Source organism: Pelodiscus sinensis, chromosome 4 (genome assembly GCF_049634645.1).
Source record: "Pelodiscus sinensis isolate JC-2024 chromosome 4, ASM4963464v1, whole genome shotgun sequence".
NCBI lineage: Eukaryota > Metazoa > Chordata > Testudines > Trionychidae > Pelodiscus > Pelodiscus sinensis.
Genome location: NC_134714.1, coordinates 117,069,189 through 117,091,300, shown reverse-complemented (window position 1 = coordinate 117,091,300; position 22,112 = coordinate 117,069,189). Strand labels below are relative to the sequence as shown.

Below are 22,112 nucleotides of genomic sequence, written 5' to 3'. Positions count from 1 at the left end.
AACAGTTCTAGTGCAAGAAGGAATAGAAAGCAGCTCGCTCTGCTGCAGCTGGGATCACTCTCCAGGGCTGACTGGAGCAGAGGATGCCACGGATGAGAATATCTTGGGTGGTGTGACAGACCCCAAAGTCCACACAGCCTCCTAGTTGTGAAACCTCCTGCTTCACCCCATACAAGTCCAACTGAGATGAGACTTGTATCCCTCCAGGGACTAATGCGCCCCGCCCTCTCTTTGCAGGGACACCTATTAGCCTTTTCATAGTGGAGCAGGATTTGTTACTCAGCGGGAAACCAGCACTGGAAGTTCTTACGTTAGCACAGAGAAATAAAGGTTAAAGCATAATCCAGGCGGGTCAAGCCAGAGCAAACCACCAGCTACACCCCTCTGTCCCTCCCTGACCTCTTCAGTCAGTCACAGGAGAGAGCAGTCAGATTATGGGAGCCCATCCTTTATCCACTGCTGAGCACCTCTCAGGCTATGTCTAGAGTGCAAGCCTCTTTCGAAAGAGGCTTTTTTGAAAGATACTTTTGAAAAAGCCTCTCTCGAAAAAAAGAGTCTAGACTACAACCAGTAATTTCGAAAAAGCAAGCTGCTTTTTTGAAAGAGAGCACCCAGGCACGTGGTGTGGTGAAGCCTGAGTTTGGAAGCACCTGTCTTTACCCCACTCCCATCCCAATACCGCTTTCTGGCATGGAACAAAGAGAAGCATCACGAGGCTGTCAGTGTAGGAGGGTGGAGCATCTCCGACTGGGGGAAATCAGTGAGTGGTATATTCTCAGATGGATCATTAGCCCTGCCAGCAGAAGGAGGCTTTTTTTATTAAAAAAAAAATCAAGTGCCTTTAAAGGAGTGACACAAACCTCATCCTTGGGACAGATGAGTAATGAGGCCCTCCGGGTAACCAGTCATCAGCCAGCTCTGAGTCACTGAATAAACAGAACTATCCTGGAGCCAGGGATGTGATTCTTCTTAACCACATTCTGTTTCTGAGCGACACCTTGTATGGTAAAGGCTTAAGGCCATGGGGAGGGGGATCTTGTTCTTTCTGAAACTGTTGGACATCTTTGTCTTATGACCATCCTGCGCCCTGCCTCCATCCCCAAGATGCTCTCCCGCTGCTCCCCTGCTGCCGGTGGTGCTCTGCGAGTCTGCTTCCGCCACTTGGCTTTCTAGGGCTGACCCCACTCTACTGCACTTGCCTCCTTGACAGATAATGCAGCTTTGGACGAGGGATGATGACGAGTTGATTAGTCGACTATCCAATAAGCAAATGCTTGTTGGATAGTCGACACACTAGTTGACTAGTTGCTTCCCCCCACCTCCCTGGCTGCCTCTATCAGAAAGAAGCAGTGAGGGGGAGGGAAAGGAGAGGGGGTGCTCCAAGTGGCAGCACTGCGTGAAGCCCAGGGCCAGAACCCAGGCGGCACTGATGCTTTGAAATGCTGTGGGGTGCATAGGGCCAGTGAGGGAACTAATATAATATATGACCTATACCTATTGCATAGAGCTGGAAGGGACCTTAAAAGGTCATTGAGTCCAGTCCCCTGCTCTCAGTACCATCCCTGATTTGCCCCAGGTGTCTCAATGGCCCCCTCAAGGATTGAACTCACAACCCTGGGTTTAACAAGCCAATGCTCAAACCACTGAGCTATCCCTCCATCCCCTGCTGGCCCCATCCACCCCACAGAGCTTTCACCCTGGAAGTGTAGCAACAGCCCTGGGGCTACCACCACACTTCAAAGGCGGAGGTGCCCTTATCGCCTAATCGAATAGTTGATTAATCTGAATCGAACATCCCTTTGGACTGTGTAACTTTCTCTCACACCCCAGTGGGACATGTAGGCAGCAAGCTGTAGTTCTTCACACCCATCATTCCCCTCCCCCTTCCCCCGGCCTTATGCTTGTCACGCTCATCTGCCCTTGTCTGTGCCGAGCCAATGCAGTGTGGCTTTTTGGTTTCCTGCTAGTGCATCTGCCATGTATAGAGACTGGAGTGCGTGGCTGGGATGGGCTTAGCAGATGTGATCTGTTAGCTCAGGTGGTAGTAACTGATAATTTTAGGTGAAGAGGTACCAGCCAGGGGCAGTCCCATCAATAACCCAGCTGTGGGGGTCATTACACTGTATGGGTATGTCTACACTACCCCGCTAGTTCGAACTAGCGGGGTAGTGTAGACATACCCTGTCTAGGTAGTTCTTCACTTTGCCACCCTTGCACACATGGGCTAGGACATTACCATGTGACTGAGCCTGTCTGTGTTATGAGAAGGCTCCACTCTGTGTTAGTCAAGTTGGCAGGTCTGGCTCCTGAGAGGAGAAGCAGAACTTGGGGTGGGGACCTGGGAGGCACTAGGCCACCCCTCTTTCTCTGCAGAAGTGAGTAAAACAATAGGGGGCCTGATTAGCCCTCATGGTGAATAGAACTTGGCTCCCCAACTAGCTTTGCTTCAATGAGCCGATTCTACCTGGCCATCATACGCCTGCAGGGAGTACGGGGATGTGACATCAGCCCTTCTCCCCACCTCTTGGCTTGAGCACCGGGAGAAGGGCAGTTTCTGTGGGCACACTCTCTCCCACCCAGCCTGTGAGCAGAATGGGTGAAATCTGGCTTCACCACCATCCAGCAAGGCAGCATTGCCAGGGGTAAATATCACATTATGCTTTGTAAAGGGGGCTCCTGAAAAATCACATCTCTAGGAGTGGGTGTACCTGAGTCACACACAATTCCTCCCCAGGCCTTATCCAGTGGTGGCCCAGCTAGTGCACCTCAGAAAAGTGACCGGGGCAGAGTGGTACCAATTCTCCACTCAGGTAAGATCCCTAAAGGACTCTTTAACTAACACTAGAGCCAGATGGTGCAGGATCAGTGAGAGGCAACCAGCTCCCAGGTGGCTTTTGCTAGCCCTGTGTTAAGCTACTCTATGTTAGCTGAGTTAAGTAAACAAGTACAAGTTTATGTGCAGGCAAGACCTAAGATTGTAGCCTTGCAATGAGCTCCACATCTTTCATTTAGCTGGGGCTTGATCTATTAATTGCTTTGAAGACTAGGGTTAAACCCTGAAACTGATACCAGAAGCTGACTGAAATCATAGGGCTGGAAGAGATCTCAGGAAGTCATCGAGTCCAACCTAGGGATGTTAACTAACGATTAATTTACTAGTCGAATAGTTGATGGAATTTCCAACAACTACTCAACTAGTCGATAGGCACTTCCGCATTCCTCCTTTGAAATGTACAAGAGCTCCCCCACTGGGGCAATTGTACATTTCAAAGGAGGAATGCCGAACTCCGCAGGAAGTCCTGCTGACTCCGGGCTGCATGTGGCGTGCCTGCTTTGAAATGGGCAAGAGTCCCCAGCGGGGACTCTTGTGCATTTCAAAGCAAAAGCACCAGCATGGAGCCTGGGATCAGCGGGGGACTCAGAGTCCCCACTGACCCTGGGCTCCATGCTGTGCTGCCACTTTGAAAAGCCACACAGAACCTGGGGTCAGCTGGGGATTCCCCAGCTGATCCCGGGCTCCATGCAGCATTTCTGGAGAAGCCGGGATCAGCTGGGGACAGCCCAGCTGACCCTGGGTTCTGCACAGTATTTCCTCAGAACCCGGGGTCAGCTGGGAAGTCCCTAGCTGATCCTGGGTTCCTCGGAAATGCCGCACGGAACCCAGGATCAGCTGGGGAATCCTCAGCTGATCTTGGTCTCCATGTGGCACTGCCGCTTTGAAATGCCATGGCGGCGTTTCAAAGGGGCTGTGCTGTGGGGAGCCTGGGGTCAGCTGTGCAGTGCTGGAGGACTTCTTACTATGACTCCTGTAAAACCTCATTTCACAAGGAGAAAGGAAAGTCAAAGGAAGAGTGTTCCTCCTTCAATTTCCTGCTGTGCAGACAGCACCAAAAGCCAAGTTAAGCTATTTCGACTTAAGCTACGCAATTGACATAGCTGGAGTTGTGTAGCTTAATTTGATTTTTACCCTGCTGTTTAGACATACCCGATATGTGCTCATGTATAGGGTTGCTCCAGGAGTGGCTATAGCTTTCCAGAGAATGACTGGGGTTTTTCCTTTGCTGCCATGCATCTGCAGGAGCGTCATCACAGCCCAAAGTAAGCAGTGTCCTATTTCTGTTGGTCTTGGAGCACAGAATAGTGCCTGCTTATAGTACTAATGCTGCAAAATGTTCTAATCTTTCCTGCCTTCTGTATTTTCTGCTTTGGAATGGGGGCATTTCCAGAAAAGTGCAACTGTTACATCAATGCATAACCAATGCAGAACATTCTCTGTATAATTCTTGTCTGCTTATTTAGCGAGCTAATCATTCGGGGTGAAATCCACCTATGTTCAGAAGGCCGGCACAAGACAACAAACTGCTTACACCCTATGGACCAGATCTGTGGAGTATATTTCCCTTTTTATTGTTATGTATATTGCAATAGGTCCTAGACCTAGAAGCTCCAAGTAAGATCAAGGCCCCATTAAGCTAGGTGTTGAATACACATGCAATAGTAAATAATCCTGAACCAGAAAATGTTACAGTCCAAATAGACAAGATAGATAGTGGGTAAACTGAGTCATGGCAAGGTGAAGTGACTTGCCTGAGAACACCCAGCAGGTCAGTGGTTGAAAGGGCTTCCTACTCTGACTGAAGCTGTTCCGGCAGACGGTTTCTTCTAGCACAACATGTCAGTATTGTGCTGTACCTATTAAAATCTCCCAGATGGCTTTCAGTCATCTCTGGGAGAGCGATGCCACTTCTGATAGACTCCTGACCAACGCAGGCAGGGTAGCCACCCCAGTGGCAGAGCCAGCAAGAGACCCCAGGTCACCTGAGTCCACTACCCTATTCACCAGGACACATAGCTTCTCTCCTGAGTTGGTGAGTTCTATTCCTTAGCCAGTTACAGCTGTATCCTGAGCAGCTGAAATTCAGGCCCTGAGGCATCTCTCAGTTACACCTCAGTGGATTAACAACAAAGGAAAATGTGGCTTCAACATGCCAATTCTCTCTGCACTGAAATGGAGCAGCAAATGAGGGTAGACTATTTCCCCCCACCTTGTATCTCTTACAGTGGCACCAAAGATGAATTTGGGCCCTGAACATGATGGGTTACATGACACCCTGAAAATGGGATAAATCCTCTTACATTGCAGAAAAAGGAATATTATCACTTCACTGATGTTTGTACAATGCTTTGCATATGTCCAGTGCTCTGTTAGGGGGAAAATCACTCCCTTTCCCAGGTTAAAGAGGAACACTTAGCTTCTTTGTTGAGGGTGATTTCCTTGATTTATATTTGCTATTGGTTGGGGGCAGGTGGAGTCTTCAGAAAGTATGAGAAGATAGCACGAGGAGGAACATAGGACTCACATGACTGGACCAGCCCCACAGTCCATCCAGTCCAGTACCCTGTCTTCAGCAGTGGCCAGTACTAGAAGCATCAGAGAAAAGTACAAGAAACTCTGCACTCAGCAGTTACAACCTAACCAACTCCCACGGACAGCTTCCTCCTAACCCCACAGTTGCTAGAGTTTGGCTTATGCTCTGAAGCCCGAGGATTTATATCCCTCCCAAACCCCTTCTGTTTTGACATCCTTACGGTCATAATCATAGTTCTTGCAATCTATAGAGAGCGTCTGATTATTCTCCCAGTCTTGTGAAGCTCTTGGCCTCAGAAATACCTTGTAGCAATGAATTTCCCATGGAACAACCAAGCGGCTGCTCCACTGAGTTCCGTAGTGAGTTTGTGGCTTTCTAATGTGGGTAAAGAGGCACTTTTTGGGTGTGTCCACACTGCAGGGCTTACCTCGAAATAAGCTATGCAAATTGAGCTGTATCAATTGGGTAGCTTATTTCAAAATAGCTTATTTCAAAATAGGGACACAGCACTTATTTCAAAATAGAGCACTCTTCCTCCAACTTCCCTTACTCCTTGTACAATGAGGATTACAGGAGTTGGAGAAAGAAGTCCTCCAGCTTGACAGTATTTTGACACTATTTCGAAATAACTGCCTGCTGTGTAGATGCGAACTAAGCTATTTCGGAATAGTGTTGCCGTGTAGATGTACCCTTTTATGTGGCCAGTATTGAGTAAGGTCAGGCATTTCCACAGAAGTCCAGACTCATTCTCTCCCTCAACCCAAGGTTAATGGCCAACACCCAAACTGGAAACAATGAGGTGCCTGTTGCTGGCAAGGAGGGGACAAGTGTGTGTCAAGCCGCAATAGGTACCTTGTAAGCACTGGAATGAGACTTCTGATTTCCTGAGTTCAGGAACCTTCTTTTGGTCCTGAACTCTTTACCTGCAGGGCATCGATCAGCCTTGTGCACACACGCAGAATGGAGAATGTGCTACTCTGCTAACCTCCCTGCCCTAGGGGAGGGTGGAATACCCCACACAGAGCCTCCTGGTTAACCCCCCTTTTACAAACTGAGGCATCCCATCTGCCCAGGAGCAGGAGTCCCAAGGTGTCTCCTTATGTGTACCCGCTACCCCCAGCCTGACAATATTAGCCCTCACATACATGGGCCCAGGAGGCTTTCGAAGGGAATACCTGGCAGAGGCTTTTTTGCTCAGCTCCTCAGAAATGTCCCTTATTTTTGGTGACCCTCCCTCCCTGCATTGATTCAATCTTTCACCCTCCATGGGTGGCCATAGCATGCTGCGGGATGAAGCTAAGGTAGAATTAGTACCGGCTGGTGAGCTTTCAAAGAGGCCACAAGCTAAATAAATAGGCTGCAGCTTATTTCAATGGCTGCTATATTTAGCACTAGAACATTTATTTATAGGCTTGGCAGCCCTTCTGAGTCAATAAAAGCCCCAGAGCTGGAAAAGGGCCATTCGTGTATTTCTCATGCGGTAGCTGTTGCGGCCAAATGGAACGTGAAAGGCAAGAAGGGGTGTGGCTCCCTCCCTTGGAACTAAGGCAAAGGTGACAGGACAATCCCAGATGTGTCGGAAGGCTCACACAGCACATCCCGCTACCCTCATTCCCTGCTCACAAGGGCACGTGTGCACACAATCATAGAACACTAGAACCTGAAAGGACATTGCGAGGTCGTCGAGTCCAGTCCCCTGCCCTCACTGCAGGACCAAGCACCATGTAGCTCATCCCTGACAGGTGTCCGTCTAACCTGCTCTTAAATGTCTCCATCGAGGGATGTTCCACAACCTCCCTAGGCAATTTGTTCCAGTGGTTTCATCACCCAGACAGTGAGGGTATGTCTACACTGCAAAGTTAATTCGAAATAACAGCAGTTATTTCGAATGAACTTCAATAGCGTCTATACATGCAAACCTCTATTTCAAATTTAATTCGAAATAGCAGAGCGCTTAATTTGAATTTGGTAAACCTCATTCTACAAGGAGTAACACCAAATTCAAAATAGCTAATTCGAAATAAGTGCTGTGTAGACACTTAATTCGAATTAGGGGGCCTCCAGCCCTTCCCAGTTTCCCCTGGTGGCCACTCTGGGCCAAACCAGGAAAACTCTTCTCCTCTCCACAGACCTGGAGCCGTTAAAGGGGTAGACTCTGGCCACACACCACGTGACAGAGCCAGGCCTGCCAGCAGCCACAGCCTCTCACCCAGTGGCCACACAATGCCAGCCAGTGGCAGCCAGCCATCCCGCACCTAGTCCCCCAGCACCCCAGGGCCAGCCAGGGGCCGTAGACGGCGCACTCCTTCGTGGACTAGTATGCAGATCATGGACCTCCTTGAGGTTTGGGGGGAGGCCCCCAATGTCCATGATTTCTCAGAAGGAGGAGGAACGTGGCTGTCTACGGCCGCATAGCGGCCACCATGGCCAGAAAGGGCCACAGGCGCACACAGGAGCAGGTGTGCCTCAAAGTTAAGGAGCTGAGGCAGGCGTATGCCAGGGCCACCAGGGGTGACACCGCAGCAGGGGCTGACACCTGCCCCTACTTCCCCACCCTCGACTGCATCCTGGTGGGCGGGACAGCCCACACCACCCCGGGGGGCAGCGAGCTGGGACTGGAGGGCCCTGACCTGGGCACAGCAGAGGGGCCATCGCGGAGGGTGCCATGCCGGCAGGACCCCCAAGCTGTCCCAGCACCGGAGTCAGCAGAGTCATCCAGGGAGGCCACACCAGGTAAGTGCCATCACCATTCCCTACCTGGGGGGTGGAGTGGGGAGAGAGACCAGGGACCGCGCGTGTGGACTTTGCCTACCATACATCATGCAGCAACCTGTGCACGTGCGAGGACGTGCCATGTCACCCTTGGGCAGGTGGCTCCAGCTGTGTGACACCCAGGGGCCGTGGCCTGATAGGCACATGTGTGTGTGAAGTGACCTGACACGCTCCTGACCCCGGGGAGGGACACAGCAGGATGCCCTCCCTTCACATACCCCCTCTACACAGAGGCAGGGGACATCTCCCCCCACCTCAGCCGCACTCTACATAGAACGGGGGCATGGGTGCGGTCTCGGGGCACCTCCCACTCCCGGGGATAGCTGGACATTCCGACCATGGCCTCTGGGTAAGCACAGCGGCTCTGACGGTGCAGGGCACAGTCATCCTCACCTTGCAGAGGGGGGCTGGCCTCCCACTGTGTCCCCAGGGAGAACTGACCACTTCTCTTCTTTCTCTACAGCCGCACCAGCTGCACGTGCAGGGCGCACCAGCCCTCCCAGGACATACTTCCACACCCAAGGGCTCCACAGGACCACCACAACACGGCAGGGGTACCATGAGCAGCACCTGGGGGCCCTGCGAGCCCAGACCCGCATCATAGAGCAGCAGGCGCAGGAAGTACGGGAGTTCTGGCGGGAGCTGCTTGCCCAGGGTAGTGCCATCTGTGCCCATCTGCAGAACCTGGTGCAGAGTGTGCAGCCTCGTGCCGCTCCTGCACCTGCTGCCCCCCCAGCTACTGTTCCTCCTCCCACTCCTTCTCCCCCTCCTGCTCTCCCTCCTCAACCTCCACACCCTCCTCCTCAACCTCCACACCCTCCTCCCCATCCCCCCGGGGATGCCAAGGCCCCCGCACCCGCCGTGCTGAGACACAACCCGGTGAGACCCACCCCTGAGCGTGAGCTTCCCCTCCCCCTTCTTCACCCTTCCTGCTCCCTCCTCCCAGTTTTCCCCGTCCCCTCTCCCACCCTCTCTCCTGCCCTCTCCTGACTCCTTTCCCCAGTCTCCCCAGAGGTTAATCCCCCCTCCCGCCAGTTGTGTTAAATAAAGAGAGTTTCTGTTTTTGATAATACATATATTTTATTTGACATTAGGTGGGCAATCATTTTTCTTGGGGGGGGGGGGGGACATGTCCGCTTCAAGAATTTGGTAAATCGTCAAGAGCCACATTTTTCTGTGATATTAATAGAGGTGGTGCGGGGTCTGGGAGATGGAAGTTGGGTTTAGGAGGAAACTCTGAGTAGGGAACTAGGATACAGGAGGGGGGAGAGGGTTTGGGTGCAAGAAAGGATTCTGACCTGGGGGAGGGGTGTAAGAGATAGGGTTGCCAGATGTCCGGTATTGGCCCGGCCAGTCCACTTTTTGCAGCGTCTGTCTGGTTAAAAAAAACCCAGAAAATACTGGATACGTAAAATGTCCGGTATTTTCTGTTTTTCTCGGCTGGAAGGCTGCTTGGGACATTCCCACCCTGCTGCATCTGGTGGAGCCTGCCTGAGGGTCCCGCTGGACAGCAGGGACATTGGCAGCCCAGAGTATCATGGTGGGCCAGATCCAAATGGTTGTGGGGCAAATCTGGCCCGGGGGCTCTATTTTGCCCACCCCTGTGCTAGCCACTGCTGGGTTAATATTCAGACAGCACTCCTCGCATGAATAAGGTCTTGCAGCACTCTTCTTTGTGCTCCCCAAGTCACACCTGCGCTGGATGAAGAGCATCGCTGGAGTCGGCGTACCTTAGTGCCGCTCACCACAGCACCCCCGCCGCAGGACTCTCCCGCCGGCCCCCCTCACTCCTCAGGACCCAGTGGAGAACTGGAGTCAACGGGAGCATGAGCAGCTGTTGATTTCGCGCACCCTTCCTAAGGCTGTAAAAATGTAAACGTGGACCCGCTAAAAGTCCTCACGGTGACACGTGCTGCACGCTCTGCGGTACAAGGCTTGAGACACTTTATATCGCACAGCCCGCAGCAAAGCCTCTGGCCCCCGCTCCCAGCCTCACTCCCAGAGCGGCTTCACTGTGGGCCGTGCAACTGGTCCCAGAAGCAGGGCCAACAGCCCATTGGCCATGCTCCCAGGGAGCCAGCATGTCACCTGTGGCGGGGGGCCGAGCTACACTGCCTTGCACAGAGGCTGCTTCAGCTGGCCCTGTGGGGCTGGAGCAGCCCTTGGCCCAGGAACTGTTAACTGGAATTGGGAAGTCTCCCCTGTTGAGGGATGAGGCTTACCTGCTAACTACAGGCTGGACCTCCCTGGTCTGGCACCCTCGGGACCTGAGTGGTCCTGAAGAAGGGATTTTGCTAGACCAAGGAAGGTCCTTTCTGCACCCCTCTCACCAGACCTCCCTCCCCAAACCCGGCTCCACTCCTTGCCTGGCCTCTTGGCAGGCTCCCCATGTGTGACCAGTCCCTCTGCCTGCCATGGCAACCCACGGTCCTGCTGCTGGAGCTCTCAGCTTTGCCGCAGCCAACGGGTGCCCTGCTGCTGGTGCTCAGGGCCCTGCCAGCTCGCAGGCCCTGGCCTGAACTCCCACTCCCCCCCACCCCTGCTGGGGTTGTCCACCCAGCCAGCCCCACTGGGGCAGCACCGGTCCCACTGCCAGGGCTCTTAAACCTGCCAGCCTTGTTGCATCAGCTCCATGGTCCTGCCGCCGCAGAGAGCTGCCCCACCAGAGCCTGCTGGCATCCCAGCCATGGGCTCAGCTGGACTCTCGTGGCAGGGCTCCCAGCCACTGGCCTCTCCCCACCCCCAGAGGGCTCCTGCCTCTGGCCTTTCACCAGGTCTCTCTGGTCCAGCAACATCCATGATCCTGCCAGACGACAGAATGTTACCAGATCAGGGAGTCCCGACGGAGAGTTTCAACTTGTATTTACATCCCTCTTCCTTGCTAGACCCACTAAATTGACCCTTGGGCAATCCATCTCCTCAGCGTTGAACCCCCGGGAAGGGAGACAAGGCCCAAGCCAGGGAGATTTCGCTGGGCCTTGCAGTTGCCACTCGGCAATGGGTGGTGGCTGCAGATGTTGCTCAGTGTGTGAACACCCGTGAGCGCTTTAGGATGGAGGAGTCTGCTCGATATCTTGCTGGCTCATCCTCATTTCCCCTAGCTAAGGCTGCTGAGAATGGAGGGATTTTGTTTCAACTAAACAGTTTAATAAAGCTCTTGCGAAGGGGTCACTGCTCTACACACCACACGCGTTTGAAAGGAAGTGTCGACAGGTATCCAGTGAGGGAACTTATCCCGGTCGACTCAATATTGTGTCAGTCCTTGCTGGAGCTACGTGGGCGTCGAAGGAACAAGGGCAGTCCTTAGCAATTTGTTCCACCTCAGCCACGGCCAGTAAGAGCACCACCCCTCTGCATCCTCATGGGTCTGCTCTGAAGCAGACTGGCCAGCTTTTCACAGCTGGTGGGTAGGCGCTGATGGGGTACGTACGTGCACAGAGCATACATTTTAAGGCCAGAAGGGATCTTCGTGATTTTTAGTCTGATCTCCTCACAGTGCAGGCCACAGACCCTCCCTCAGGAATTGTAGCGAAGCCTCATGTGTGACTGAGTCCGAGCCCCGCTCTTAGAAAGATATCCACTCTTCATTTAATGATGTCAAGTGATGGAGGATAAACCTCTCTTCCAATGGCTAATCCCTCCTCACTATTAAAAATGTACTCTGATCACCAGCTTGAAGCCATCTAGCTTGAGCTTCCAGCCAGCGGATCCTAGGCAGACAGGTCTTCCAGCAGGGCTTCCCTGTGCTGATGGATCCCACCCAAACCCACTTCCATGTGCAACACCCATGATTTGAGTCTGCTGTCCAAGAGCGACTGTTCAGAGTTGGCTCCCGAAGCACCTCCCTTCCTCCCCCACACGATGGTCTCACACTCAAAGAAGAAAGCCAACACCGGCTGTTAAAACATCGATGGGGGCATTTATTACAATACGTTGTTCCAAAGTACAAAAGAAAGGAAAAAGAAAGAGGGTAAAAAAGCACAGCTGTTTACAGCCTCCAGTAATAAATAAAGACAGGGCAAGGGCAGAGCTAGTCTCTCGGTCCTGCCGGGCACCATCTGATTTCAGTACTGATGTAGCAGGCAGAAAGAGATGTGTTTGGTTTTAGTGACTAACTGAGAAGGGACTGGAACACAGTGGGCCGGTTGCAAGATACTGTCTCCTCACCTAGCACTTAGAGTGCATTTCAGGTGCCCGGTCCACTCTGGACCCAGTTTCTCTGCTGAGGGGCGCTGTGTGTTTGCTAAAGAAAGGCTTGGTCCTGTACAGTATTGCACATCTCCTGAGCAACATTGAGGGGAGGGGGGTTAGAGTGCGTGGCCCCTCCCGTGATCAGGCCCCAAATCCACAACATTGCCAGCAGACCTGCCCTGTCACATTTAACCCCCTATCCATCTCTGCCCGTAAATGCACTTGACAGAGGATGAACAGAGCCCAAACTGGATTTCTAGAAGAGCTGGAATGGATTCAACTCATGGATCCTGAGAAAGGGATAACTCCTGAACTGGATTTCTCTGCTCCTCTAGAATGGACTTTGAGTGACAAAATAAATTCAACACAGCACAAGGAAAAGACGACTCCTAATTAGAATAGACCACATTCATGACTGTTCTTGGAAGGGCTCGATTAATCTTCTTGATTTAAAATGACTCCTAACTGAGCTGGCTAGGTAAAGAGGTAATATTTGATACTGTGGCACAGAGTGGAGTCTCTTCTGGCTGCACCGATAGTTTCTTCCAGCTCTCCTTACTACCCAGTTGACTGAGCACTTGCAGACTTCAGGCAGAGTCCTGGCTGTGGGTACAAGAAGCAAGTGCCAAGTTCTGACCACCAAGGCTACTCAGAAATCTGAACACTGCTTAATGCTGGAAAACCAGAGTCAGTTCTGCCACCAATGCATGCACTGATGGGGCTGTTCCCCATCTCCTCTTGCATCCCTGTCATTGTCAGAGACCAGCCTGATCAGATCTCTACCCAAGCCCCTTCTGGGCAGCTTGAAGCTCCATTGCCCTAAAACTGAATATCTGCATTCCCCTGAAAGACTACGTCTACACTGGCACCCTTTTCCGGAAATGCTTAAAACGGAACAGTTTTCCGTTATAAGTATTTCTGGAAAAAGCGCATCTACATTGGCAGGATGCTTTTCCGGAAAAGCACTTTTTCCGGAAAAGCATCCATGGCCAATGTAGACGCGCTTTTCCGGGAAAAAGTCCCGATCGTCATTTTCGCGATCGGGGCTTTTTTGCGGAAAAGACTACTGTGCTGTCTACACTGGCCCTTTTCCAGAACAGTTTTTCCAGAAAAGGACTTTTGCCCGAATGGGAGCAGCATAGTTTTTCCGGAAAAACACTGACAATTTTACAGTAGATCGTCATTGCGTTTCCGGAAAAGCAAGCGGCCAGTGTAGACTGCTGGCAAGTTATTCTGGAAAAGCGACTGCTTTTCCGGAATAAGTGGCCCAGTGTAGACACAGCCAAAATGTTGCTCCTGATATAGAGCTCATCAGGTAGCTGGGAAACTAACTGAACCAAAGAAATCCAAGGCTCGCTTCCCAAAGTATGGTACCACTACAAGACCTCAGTGGCCTTGGGCAGTGGGAAGAATGCTGCCAGATTCACTGGTGATGCCAGGCCACGAAACCATTTCTGGTAAAGAACTCCCTGGACTCAGCTACCAGAGTGGGGGGAGCCCATGACAGGTGCACATTGACTGCTTCCTGGAAACCTGGTCAAGCGTCCTGTAGTTTTAAGCTTGGGCCTTGAATATTCCATTCCTGCTCCCTACAAAGTTGAGTCAGTTCCTCAACCCGTGTGTGACTGCGGGGGAGAGAAAGGCATTGCCCTGGGCTATATTGGGTTCAGAACCTCTGGAGGTTTCACCCTCTCAAATGGGCCTACTGATGTGTGTGCCTCCCCCAGCACAGCTAAAAAGCTAGGCCTGGCACGGTACAGCGCAGCCAGCTCCTGGCTGGTGGGGCAAGCGCAGGGTTGAGGCAGGTGGGGAATGAGGGGTGGTCTGTACTTATTCACCACAGAGAACCAAAGAACAACATACAAAGATTAAGAAAAAAAATACATCATCATAATAATAGCAATAATCATAATCATAATAATAAATACTTAAAATCTATGATTCATAGATCGCAATTACAACACTGATAGCTTATTATGGTTAGTTTAAGAGCAGGGGCAGAGGGAAGGCAGAAGGGGTTTCTTTTGGGTGTAGGCTTCCTAGAGTAGAGACATTACAGGGGTGCATGGCCAGAAAATGAAACAAACACAGAGAGACACAGAGGCTGGGAACACAGCACACGCTAGGAAAACACTCAGTGTTGCCAACTCCTTTCTTCCCAGGATCCCTCTCTGGCCACGCCTCTGAAGCTGTAAAAGGAGGGAGAATTCTGCAGGCTATCAAGGAGTTAGCCAGCTAAGCTTGACTGAGGCTATGTCTACACTACAGAGTTTTTTCGGAAAAACGGCCATTTTTCTGAAAAAACGTCACTTACGTCCACACTGCAATCAAGTTCTTTCGAAAAAAAATTGAAAGAATCGAGGGTTTTTTCCGGCATTGGTAAATCTCTTTCTACGAGGAAGAAGGCTTTTCCTGAATGAGCTCATTCGGAAAAAGGTGTGTGTGGATGGGGAAAAGTGAGTTCTTTCGAAAGAAGAGGAAAGAGGAAGAAACACAGTTGCCTGGTGGCCACTCCATCCATAGTAATCACAGCTTAAATGCAAGATAGCGTCCATTCAGTGTGGATGCTATCTTTTGAAAAAGCAGATCACTTTTTCAATGCACTTTGGCAGTGTGGACACCCTCTTTTGGAAGTTTTTCGGAAGATCTCTTCCAGAAATCTTCTTCCGAAAGAAGCCTGCAGTCTAGACGTAGCCTGAGACTGACTCAACTTTGTACTCCTTTAGAAGCTGGGAGGCGGATAAGGGTCATTCTATCGGAGCGTCATTTGGGTACCTTTACAGTCTGCCCTTAAGAAGGATGAACATCTATCAGTTTGCACCTGCACTCCAAGCAATGCAGTTAATGCAGAAAACGATTGGCTATCCAAAGCAGCAGGGCACAAATCAGATGCTTTACACATTCATCCAATTGTGCAACGAAGGGACTCATTTACTCTGCTGACGTACAATTCTGTTTCAACTTAAGTCAAGGGACAAATCCTGATCACTCTTTCACTGATGTAAATCAGTAATAACTCCACTAAATACGTTACAGCACTGTGAACCAGCCCTAAGTGGGATCAAAATCAGGCCCAGAATCAGAGCTTCTGGTGGATAAGAGTTCATTAAAGAAATGTGGTAAGGGACAGGGACAGATAAAATCCTCCAAGGTAACTAACCTGTTCCTTCTTACAAAGAGACTGAAAAGATCTAGGAAGCCATGTAGGGCTTGATCCAAAGCCCAATAAAGACAATGGGAAGACTCCTACTGAGTCCAAAGGCTTTGGATCAGCCCTACCACTCATGGCTAATGCCCTTATAGGGCATTTTCTAGTGTTTTGACCAAGCTAGCCTTAAAATCCTCAAGTGAGGGGGCTACCAACCCTCTCACAAGGATCATCACAAAGGGCAGGGCAAATGCGAGGGTCTTCATACCACTGATGAGCTGGGTAATGAACAACCCATAGCTCTCAAAACCTGAGTGTGGCAGGCTTTTCTTTGGCTTGGTTGCAGAATGGACTGCACAGTCGGTGTCACGTCAGTGTGTGCACATGCAGAGCGGCTGAAGGGCATTGCTGACAGTCTAGGATTCATTGTGAGAGACTAGACAATAACCTTCCCCCTCCCCCCAAAAAAGAGACTCCCATTTTTGCAGGTACTGCAATAGCTGTTTCTCTAAAACACCACAAGGTGGCAGCTGCTACTATTTCTGAGCGGGCAGCAGCTCGTTGTAATCCTTCTTCACTGACCTGCCTTGTTGTTCGTATTTATAGGGGTTGAGCTTACTTTGCAGTGCCAGGCTGAGGATGGCCTCAATCTGGCCAGCTGCATGCTCTGCAGTGACCTTCTGCAGGCCTCAAGGGATGAGCCCCAATTAGGCTGTGTCAATACTAGGTTTTTATCCTCTCAGTTTCCTACTATTGCAGCTCTAAGGGTGGTATTAGATAGGGATGTAAAATCCTGTTTGTTTAGTCAACTGGTTAAACGAGAGGTTTCACCGGTTAACAGGGATCCCGCAGGCAGGTAGCTGTTCCGGCCCAGCTGGAACAGCCTCCAAACTCAAAGGCTGCTGGCTCCCCACCCCGTGGCGCTGTTAGTTCCCGGCTCTGCTGGTCCTGCAGGACTGCTGGCCCCATGAGGCTAACAGCTCCGCAGGCCCTGGCCCATGGCACCATGGGCCTGGTGGCACTGGAGCTGCCCTCTGCCAACAGTGAGCCACAGGCAGGGGGCTGTTCCTGGGCACCAGTTAACCAGTTACCGGTAAGTATCACCCAGTGAGTGCGATGCTTACCAGGTAACCTGTTACCTGTTTGCATCCCTAGTATTAGAGGTGGCAATGTAGAGCAGGATCCTGAGTACCACTGTGTCATCCAAGCCCATTAGCATCTTGAGGCCCGAGCAGTAAAAATGCCAGTGCCTTGTCCACACTAGCTACCATTGAGAGGGCTGGACCAAACGTAAGAGTGCAGGGAAGAGCCACTGCAACGGGCCAAGGGAAATCTTAATTTTTCTCTACCACTGAGGGTTAAAAGAAGGGGAGACAGCAACTCGAGGCTGAGCTGGTGCTGGCAGCTATGGAATGCCACCTGTGGAGGAAGGAAAATGCCCCTCTCCCCGGATCTCTGCTAGCCTCTGTCTTGTGTCTTGGGGATGCTGTTGCAACCGTTGTGGCTCACTCTTCTCCCAGGCCTCACTCAATAATACACGAAAAGGAGTGGGGGAGTTGCCAGGAGGCACCCTCATTAGCTCCTTTCTCTGCACTGCAGTGCAGCTGGGTCACATATCATGGAGGGGAAGCCATCATAAACTTCACAGCTGATGAGGTCTCCCTACTAAGTAGGGTTCTGGTGCACCTGGATCCTACATAAATAGATGCCTGTGTGACTTGGAAGAACAAGAGAGAGTCATTCACTGTAGCTCAACAGCTGGGTGACTCTTTGCCTTGTAATAAGCCACGTAGCCTTTTGGGATGCTGATACTGTTGAAATGGTCTAAGAAGCTGTGTTCTCTATGGGACACTTCTGCACAGCCTGGGTTTTGGGCCAGGTGAATGGCAACAAAGATACAAACGGGGATTCTCCATTTGTAGGGCATGATCTGGGACTAGGCTTATGGAACATAGGAAAGAGTTGACCGTGGAAACACTATCCTACTGGCATATTTCACAGGGTAACTGTTCCTTTCTCCGGCTCATCAGCCAATTGACCAGGCTTGGCTGAGAAGCTTCAAATGACAACAAAATATCTGTTGAAATTTAAAAAGGGGGAAAAAATGTGTTCTCTTTTTTGGCACCAGCTCTAGGGCTGGCTGGAATTTTTCATATGTCACTGGAAATGCAGCAAAGGCTGTGAGAAAAGACTGCCAGCCAAGAAGGGCTAAAGCAAGAGAGAGCTCATATTGCAGCCAGTGGTTAGGGGGCCTCAATGGTTAAAAGCTAAGAGGCAAAAGCTCAAGCCCTTTGAAGGTTCTCTTTGTTGTAACCTTCCCAGTCCCATCTAGCTGGGATGCTATGTAATATACCAGTTCCCTTAGAAGCATCTCCTCCCCACACACTCTATTGTCTGGATGGGGATGCAAAAAAGAGGAAGGGTTCCTTCTGCCCCCTAAACCCTAGTTGTTGGCAACACTGATGCTCATTGGAAATATGGATGCTGTGTTTTTAAAAGGGGGTTGAAATGAGTCTCTACCCCCCCCTTCACAGCAGCTGTAGGGAAGAGAGGGATAGGATAGGCAGAGGGCTTCAACCATCATCAACACTTGTATTTTATTAACACTCTAACAAGGAAAATCAAATGCATTTAATCATCCAACTTTCCCCTGCCCCACCATGAACTCCAGCACATTTTGGGGTACCAGAAGGGATTATTTGAGGTTTCCATGCTTCTCACTTAACGCCTTTTAAAAAAAAAATCCAAGACGACTAATGCCAGTCATTAACCTCCTTGGAGATTCCCCTTTCCCATCTGCGTAGGACACGCGCACATCGGCAGAGCTAGACAATGGTCATAAGGAGAGTGACAATCTGATGCCACCCAGGACATTATTATTGCAGTGTCTTACGGCTTCGGTTTGTGGCTAAGTTTTAAACCTGAGATCATTATTTTTGTCTTGTGTAGTTTGATTTTGAAAGAAGCGCACACAGCAAGGAAAAAAACACACACCAACGAAAAACGAAGGGAAGGAGGAAAGAAAAGAGCTGGGAGGGTCTAATACTCACACGCAACACCACACACACACGAACAAAAACCCCTGAGGTATTGGCTTGGAAACCAGCACGATACTAAAAGGAGGAAAGCAAAGTCAGCTACAGAGAGCAAAAATGTGCTTTGCAGCAGAGACAGATCTGTGCCCATAACACCAAGCAGCGGCTCAGCAGCAAGGTGTAAGAATGCCACTGCCTGGGCGAGACACGGGTTTTTGGGGTGAGGGCTTTGCTCTCCTTGAAAGCAGGGACTTTCATAAAGGGGAGAAGCAGCCAAAAGTGTCTGAGAAACAGCACAGAAGCCACTCATGCCCCTTTGTCGTTTTTTCTCCTGACCGCGCTTGCTAAGTTATAGAAGCGTTCTGCACTGTTTGCTCATTGGCCTGCTTGAGACCTCTCTCTTGCACCCTGGGCTTCAGTAACAGCAGGATCCGGCCCTTCCTCAACAACCTTCCTTTTTTCTGTGTTAGCTTAGAGGTCCCACCTGGGCCCTTGGCCACCTCTCAAAAAAATCATTCAATGGAAGAATCCCACGCAGGCGACCTTCCTTAGGAAATCCTCACTCTGTGCCCACCCAAACTCCCAGAGGGAGGGGGGTTTTTGGCAGACATTCCTTTGGAGGCTAACACCTGCCTTCTTGCTGCATCAGAGCAAGCCATCATTTGCTTCAGATGCAAAAGTCAATTAACAGGAGCTCTCAGAAGCAAAATCCCAGGACAAGTAAAACAGTGAAACCAATCTTCATAGCAACACACCTGAGTGTGGAAGGGTGCCGCTTTTGGGGGAGGAGGGAGGGAGATGGAGATAGGAGACTAGGGTGGAGTAAGGAGGAAGGGGTGTGTCCTCACATTAACATCCCAAAAATTGGGCTTTGGTTCATAGTTTTTCAATGTATTTCCTCTCACGCTTTTCCTTCCTTAAGTGCATTGTCCTATTTCCCCTGGACACTATCGCTCCCACCTCCTCCCCTGAGGCACCCTGAGCTAGTGAGCAAGGCAGTTTCTGATGGGAATTCACTTGCCACAGAACCTCTTAAGCATTATCTAGGGAGTAATTTTTTCTCAGAAAGGACCCAGTAACCCCCATCTTGGTCAGTACAACCCAGTATGAGTTGCTGCCCCTTCAATGAAAAGCCTCCTATCTTCCCTCATTCTCCACATCCCAGGCATCCCCTGATCCTTGCCTCTTTTTTTTTTTTCATAGTCTCCCTCTCCTCCCTGGTTTTCCCACACCTGGGCGAGGAGGAAATTCTATGGCTTTCTTGGAGACAAAAGAGAATCAAACAGGAATCAAAAGGTAAAGCAGCAGCTTTCAGGAGAGTTCCCTGCTCAGTTTGTGTTGAAAGAAGATTTTTTTTTGTTTTGTTTTGATTTGATTTAAAAAAGTGCATGAAAGATGTTCCTGCCTGGTTTTTGCTTTGTGCACAGGAAACAGGGAGTCTGTGTCGCCGACGTACACGACAGAAGGAGTCACAGGCCGCGGATATTGCTTAGAAACTCGTGTTTCAGATTTAAATACCATAGACAGTAAAAATAGAGCTGAAAGTACCGCCCCACAATGTCTGCAAATCATTGCCAGAATGAACAGCTTCAATAAATTAAAAACAAAACCATTGAAATATTATTTACGTCTCAATAAAAATCGCAGTAAAACCATTTACCTTTTTCTTTGTGTGGTTTTTTTATATTATATATAATATATATTTATATATGTATAGGGCTGCTGTAGTGCAGCATTATTAAGATACTTAGCCAGAAAAACACAGGCAGAGCATGTTTAGTGCACAGAGATGAGGAAAAGGATTAAGGGGAGGAGCTATGCAAATGTACCGCCCACTGACCCTTGGGAGGGAGCCACCTAGATTCTGTCCTTCACCCAATAGAGAGAGCTGGGGTGAACCATTACCCAATGGTCAGGATAACGTTCTCACCTAAACAAACATGCCTCTACTTTTTAACTGCAAGTCTGCAGATAAATTATTAACTCCCCCCACCCCCAACGTCCCTTCGGAATTTTAAGCTTGGAATGAGAGATGGGGTGCTCAGAGGTGATGAGCTTCTCCCACTTCAGTCAATGACCAACTCTCCCATCCTCCCCATGAGTCGCTTGCTGCCCAGCGGCACAGAATCCAGGGGTGAAAGGGTTAATAGGCTCCTCCCTCCCAAGAGGGAATGCAGCCAGGTTGGGAGCTGGTTGGGGGGGAAGGAAACAGAGATCAAGGGGAAGGGGCATTAAACATGCGCCGTCATGTTTCCTGACTTTGGATTCATTCTTCTTTGCTTTGTTTCGGTGTGTGCACCCCTGGGAACACACACACAGGTATAAATACTGTCCCCTCCCACCCCGCGCCTCTTCCCATTTAAATATCCACCCCTCACTTGCCAATGCCCCAAGATGAATGTCAGGACACCTCAATGATTTCCATGCTGCCCGAAAAGCTAGACTGTTTCCCTATTTTGCCCAGGTCTTCCCTGGACCTGCCCTCTGACATGGTTTCCTCGAACTCCATCTGGCAGCTCCTCCTCTTGAACTGCTTCTCCGCAGTGGCATCCTCATGCCAGCTGTGCCGCCCGTCCCTCTGCTCTGCCCTCTGCTTGTCCCGCAATCTGATCTCACAGCTGCCCTGGAGGGTGCTGCAGCTGAATGAGGAGTACGAGGCAGTGCTGGTAAACAGAGCCCCGCCCCCTCCGCCACTGCCCACAGCAGAGTCTGTGCTGAAGTACCAGGGGTTCTCCGACGACGGGGTGCTGGGCGATTCCAAATGCACACTCCAGGTGCCTACCCCTCCTCCACCAGCGGAGTTTGGCGGTGCAGCTGGCTGTGTGGGCTGCTGTCCCGTGCCAGGGAGGCTCAGCCTCAGTGTCTGCTTGAGATTGTCCTCCACGCTGGTGCTTTTGTGCACGGAACACACCCCGCTGAAATTGAGGCTCATCCCATGGGCAGGGGATCCCGCCTGGTGTCTGTGTTTCCGCCTCTGCCGCACCTTGGCCTCCAGCAGGAAGTCTGGCCCATTGGGCCAGTCGGGGCTGTCCGGCCCAGGCGAGACCTGGCACAAGCCATTAGGTCCAGAAGGACTGTCCAGCTTGCAAAGCTTGGGGGCTTCCCCAATGTCCATGGGGCCTGGGATGTCCTGCCTCAGGCCCGGGGAATAGGCTGATTTGATGTCCAGGGAAAAGGAACGCTTTAGCCGGTTGGTGTCTTGGATGCGCTCCGAGGACAGGTGCAGGCCGTTGAGTCCTTGCTGTAGTGCTGTGGGCGAGACAATTTTGGGAATGCCTGCTGGCCTCTCAGGTTCACTGTGGGAAGGTGTTGAGCTTGTGCTTTTCGATACGTCCTCTTCTGAGGTAGACAGCGTCAGATGCCTGTTGCTCTCTGGCACCTCGGCCGGGTCTGGCTGGGCGTCCCCCTCACTCCTGTCACCTTGGGCTTTCAAGGCCTTGAGGAGCTTCAGGCTCCTCTCGTACTCCAGGAGCTGGCCCAGGAAGTTGAAGTTGGGTGATATGGATGGGCGCCGGTCTTTGACAAACCTGCAAGGATAGGAAGACAGCTGGGATTGTCACTTGGACTTTGGCCTGCCAGCCAGGCTACCTCAGCTCT

General features: G+C 50.9%; 1 protein-coding gene across 3 annotated transcripts in view; it reads right to left on the bottom strand.

Moving 5' to 3' along the window:
- Positions 1-12,035: 12,035 nt before the first annotated feature.
- The window catches only part of DUSP8 (dual specificity phosphatase 8), a 96,429-nt gene continuing 86,352 nt past the window's right edge, over positions 12,036-22,112 (bottom strand). For all 3 annotated transcript variants that reach the window (XM_075928195.1, XM_006134933.4, XM_075928196.1), the window contains one exon: positions 12,036-22,042. In XM_075928195.1, the coding sequence (XP_075784310.1) occupies positions 20,917-22,042 (1,126 nt within the window). In that variant the 3' untranslated portion in view covers positions 12,036-20,916. The remainder of the gene's footprint in view (positions 22,043-22,112) is intronic.